At 40.8% G+C, this 4,320-nt stretch overlaps 1 protein-coding gene across 1 annotated transcript; it reads right to left on the bottom strand.

The window, feature by feature from the left end:
* Positions 1–2,400, bottom strand: LOC122399300 (myrosinase 1-like). Its single transcript, XM_043399889.1, has 7 exons — positions 2,351–2,400; positions 2,027–2,142; positions 1,814–1,947; positions 946–1,622; positions 700–850; positions 264–505; positions 1–140 (listed from the first exon to the last, which is right to left on the bottom strand). The coding sequence occupies exons 1-7, from the start codon at positions 2,398–2,400 to the stop codon at positions 20–22; spliced, it is 1,491 nt and encodes a 496-aa protein (XP_043255824.1). The 3' UTR covers positions 1–19.
* Positions 2,401–4,320: the final 1,920 nt, after the last annotated feature.

The raw sequence follows: 4,320 nt of genomic DNA, 5'->3' as shown, positions 1-4,320 counted from the left end.
GACAGATTGAATTAGTTGGTTATTCTGCAGGTACAAGGTTTCTCTCGGCTAAAACCGTTTGCCACCAAACAGCAGAATCCTTCAAGGTACGTGTTTTGTTTACGTGGTTGAAGTCGACAGACACGATGCCAAATTTTTCGCTGCGAATTCAAATATTAACATTAACAAAATAATTCCTTCAATTTTATATCTACCCAAACTCGCGTTATTATCGTTTACGCGTTGCTGTACAAATAATTATTTTAGATCGACAAATAAATTACCTATAACCCCGTCTCCATTCGAAATTATCGATGATCGACCACAGATAATATCCTTGAACGTTAACACCGTCAACGTAGATGGCTAAAAGCATCTCTTTCAGATAGTCATAAAAATACTTAATTCTATCGAAATCGTGGAGCAGTCCAGTATCAGAGAAACCATTTTCGGTAACGTACATTGGTGGATTTCCATATTTACTTGCCAATTCCCCAAGAATATATCGGAAACCTTTGGGTACAACCTATTAAATACGATCACGCATTATCATTCTATACAGTTCAAGTACATATTAATTGTCTTACGTGTCTGATTGATGATTACAAAAAATAAATAGACCACTCTTGCGAAACTCTATATTAGGTTTAATCATGATCTTGGAAATATCTACCCTTAGATTTGAACCATAAAAAAAAAAACAATTCTCGTGATATTCACCTCCAACCAGTCTGATGCTGCCTTTTTCCAAGAACTATCGATGAATTGTACGACGGATTGATCGTTTTCATGAGACGGAACTATTCCTGACTGTCCCGGTTTAACTAGCCTGGTGGTATAATGATTTACCGCCAAAAAGTCCGAGGCTCCACTGATACGAAAATAACAACGCTCGATTTAAAACAAAGCAAGACAAATATAAGAGATTAAATTGTCTTTTTAAACGACACTTTAATTGCTCGTTACCGTATGTACTCGATCCATTCGGGCTCAAACTCCGGCAAACGAGATTTCGTGTAACCCTGTTGTTTGCTCTTCTCGGCCACTATACTCTTCACGAGTTCTGGATAATCACCGTTATGAGAATAGATCGGATTCAAAGTCCAACCAGCGTTGAATTCAAAAGCAATCTCTGCTGTCAACACGTCGTTAGGATCTTCGGGCATGAAAGCGAACGCGCTGTACATGTATCCGACTTGGCCTCGCTGCTTAGATTTGAACTCATTCTCGTATATTCTGTAAGCCCTCGCGTGTGCCTTTATTGTGTTGTGGATGCACAGGTACTCTCCAATACCGTGCAATTTTTTCCCGGGTGCATCGATCCCGGTGGTGTAGCCATTTATGCATATAGAGGTGGGCTCGTTTATCGGAATGAATCGTTTCACCTTTGCACCGTACTCTCTGTACACGACCCTCGCGAAATCACCGAACCAATCAACCATTTCCGAACTCAACCAGCCACCTGCATCCTCCAAAACTTGAGGATGATCCCAGTGATATATCGTCAACAGTGGCTCGATATCGTTTGCCAATAGCTCGTCGATGAGGTTGTGATAATAATTAACGCCATCTTGACTAACATTATTCGCGAATCCTGTCGGTAAAATTCTGGGCCAACTCACGGAGAATCTGTATGACGTGAACTGTTGACAAACAATAGAGAATTTCACTACGTCGCTGAATTTATTGCTATTACCTCGACGAATTATACCTATCTTGATTAATTTTTTAAAATTCATTCACCTACACGCCTTTCTACAAAATTATACCACCGAATCGAATTGTAATTTACATTATATTTACAACTATGTATACCGCATCAAAGCTTATTTACCCCAAGTTTCTTGATGAGCGCTACATCCTCCTTATACTGGTAATAAGAGTTTGAAGCGACGTCGCCGGTGTCATTGTTAAAGATACGGCCATCGTTGTAATGACTGAATCGATCCCAAATACTTTCTCCTTTATCTGCATTTTCGAGACGCGAGGGGGAACATTAGAAAAGTTTGCAGTTCGAAAGCAGGAAACTTGAATTTAAGGAACCTACCGCTCACGTTCCAAGCTCCCTCTATTTGGTATGCGGCTGTCGCAACTCCCAGAACGAAGTTTGGTGGAAACCTTGGATATTCCTCATGGCTCTTTGCAAATTCGCCATTTGCGGCGCTAGAAAGGACAAGTTTAGAGAAACTTGGGAGTAGAATGAGCAACAGTTCGGGTTAAAGTAATTCTACATGAATCTCCGGTACACGGTCAAATTTGAGTGTAGGAGAACCACTTACATAGTAATTTGAACATATTTAAATAATAGTAAACTATGAGACTCGAAACATTTTATTTCTATATTGTTCTTTGTTATACGAAATATACTCACGTTGCAAGGAAGAGGAAAACGCAGAATCTCAGCGACACTGTGTCGAACATATCTGCTTAGAAATTATGACACTGTTTTAATCGTACGTGTCATATATACTTAACTACCGTATGTTATCAAATATATAGATAACACGTAACAAATGACAGGTAATCTCCGCGAAACATTCGACTCGACGGTTATATAAGGGAGACAGAAAAATAGGCGAAGGTACGATAAACTTTCGTTTTCCGAATAAGATGCCCTTCCTTTCATTCCATATTTTATTTCTTGATATCAATAATTACTACTAAATCCCTAATGACCCATTCGAGTGGTTTATGCGGCTATAAACAACTAATTAAAAATCTATCTGACAATTTCACGTGTATCGCGAAACGATAACGGGGTTCGAAATTACGAGAATTGAACGCATTAACGTGTTACTTGGACATATGATCGGACTAGAAGATAGCTTTAAGCTGGGCTTTATTTCCCAATTATCGTGCCGCATGGGCTACAATCAAAATTACCCTTATCGTAGCTCCTACAACCGTATTGTACGCTAAACGTATACATATAATGCGACATTGTTACATTTATACATAGTATATAGATATACGGACGAACAGCCAGGCTTGTTTAATCGAAAATTCCATCAAACGAATCTGTCGAATCTGTCTAGTCGCGATTCCTATTATTACATTCTTTAACTTGAGCAAAAACAGCAAATAATTTATTTCAAGTTTAAAAGAAAACTGGGTAAAACGGAAGAAGGTGTAATTTTCAGGAATAATTTGTAGGATAAAAATCGTTTTACTCATATTACGGGAATTTGTTTTTAAGATTCTCTTATAAAATTGAATTTAAATGTTCTTGCGGTTAAGTAAAAATTCATGTCGGATTTTAATTAATCGATATCGTGTATTTCTATTCCAATTAAAATTATCGTGTATGGTTTACGATAAAAGCGATTTCATCAATGACCTCTCATTTCTCTTGTATAATTGAACTTTTTCTATGAAAAATGTACGATGATCATCATGATAATCAAAACAGGGATACTTTACTCGTCGATCTACGATACGTATCTTATTTACGTATCTTATTTACGTATCTTATTTACGCAAAAATCACGCGAATTCACTTCTGCTTTCTTATTAGTTAAGTGGCTTGGTCAAGTGGCTATTGTCGTACGAGTCTCGCGTCACCTACAACTTCGTAATTATCAACACTCGAGTACATTTCTCAACACCTGCTATACATGCTACTTTGTAGCATTGTTGATATTTTCCTAGTACCAGTCACCGGTAACCACCAACAATATTCATAGTTACATCCTGTTTGCCTTTATCCGGTGACTGTAGGTCGAAAAAACAACAGAACGGTCACGTTCGTAGCTTAAACCCAATTCCACGTAGCGGTTCTCGACAAACGGCTAATCAGCTCGTGCAACAGCCTTCCAGTTTCCACGCTGCTTTTCCACGTTCCAGGAAGTTAAATCTGCTTAAACTGTGCGCGTTTCAAGAAAGCAGCGAGCACCCCCGTTTCGATCGGAAGCCAGGTCGAATAGCAGCAGAGAACGTCGCGTCGCGTCGCGTCGCGTCGCGTCGCGCGGCGCCGCGGCGCCGCGGCGGAGCATAGGTACATTGGGAACGTGTTTCCCCAGCAGCTTTCCGTTCTTTCTCCGAACTCGAAGGGAGCGTGTCAAGGATGTGCGTCAGAGGGTGGACAGCAGCCCCATGTTACGAGGAAAGGGCGGAAATGCGGAGGCGGCGGAACGGAGCGAGAATCTGGTAGGACGTAGCCACCCCCTTTATCAAAGGCCTTGGCACTTTGCCACGTCGCACCGCATAATGAAGCAGCACGTTGGGCTTCGGTTATAGCGGCGCCGTGGCTTGTGTTTTGCCTTCCGTGGAATGGTTTATTGTGTCGCGAACCCGCTACCTCCATCCCTCGACTCTTCGCGGCGAAACTCCTCCACGTCCGCG

Source organism: Colletes gigas, unplaced genomic scaffold, assembly GCF_013123115.1.
Source record: "Colletes gigas isolate AHSC1104 unplaced genomic scaffold, ASM1312311v1 Colletes_gigas_Sc00013, whole genome shotgun sequence".
NCBI lineage: Eukaryota > Metazoa > Arthropoda > Insecta > Hymenoptera > Colletidae > Colletes > Colletes gigas.
The sequence above is the reverse complement of the archived record's forward strand: the minus strand, read 5'-3'. Positions and strand labels throughout refer to the sequence as shown.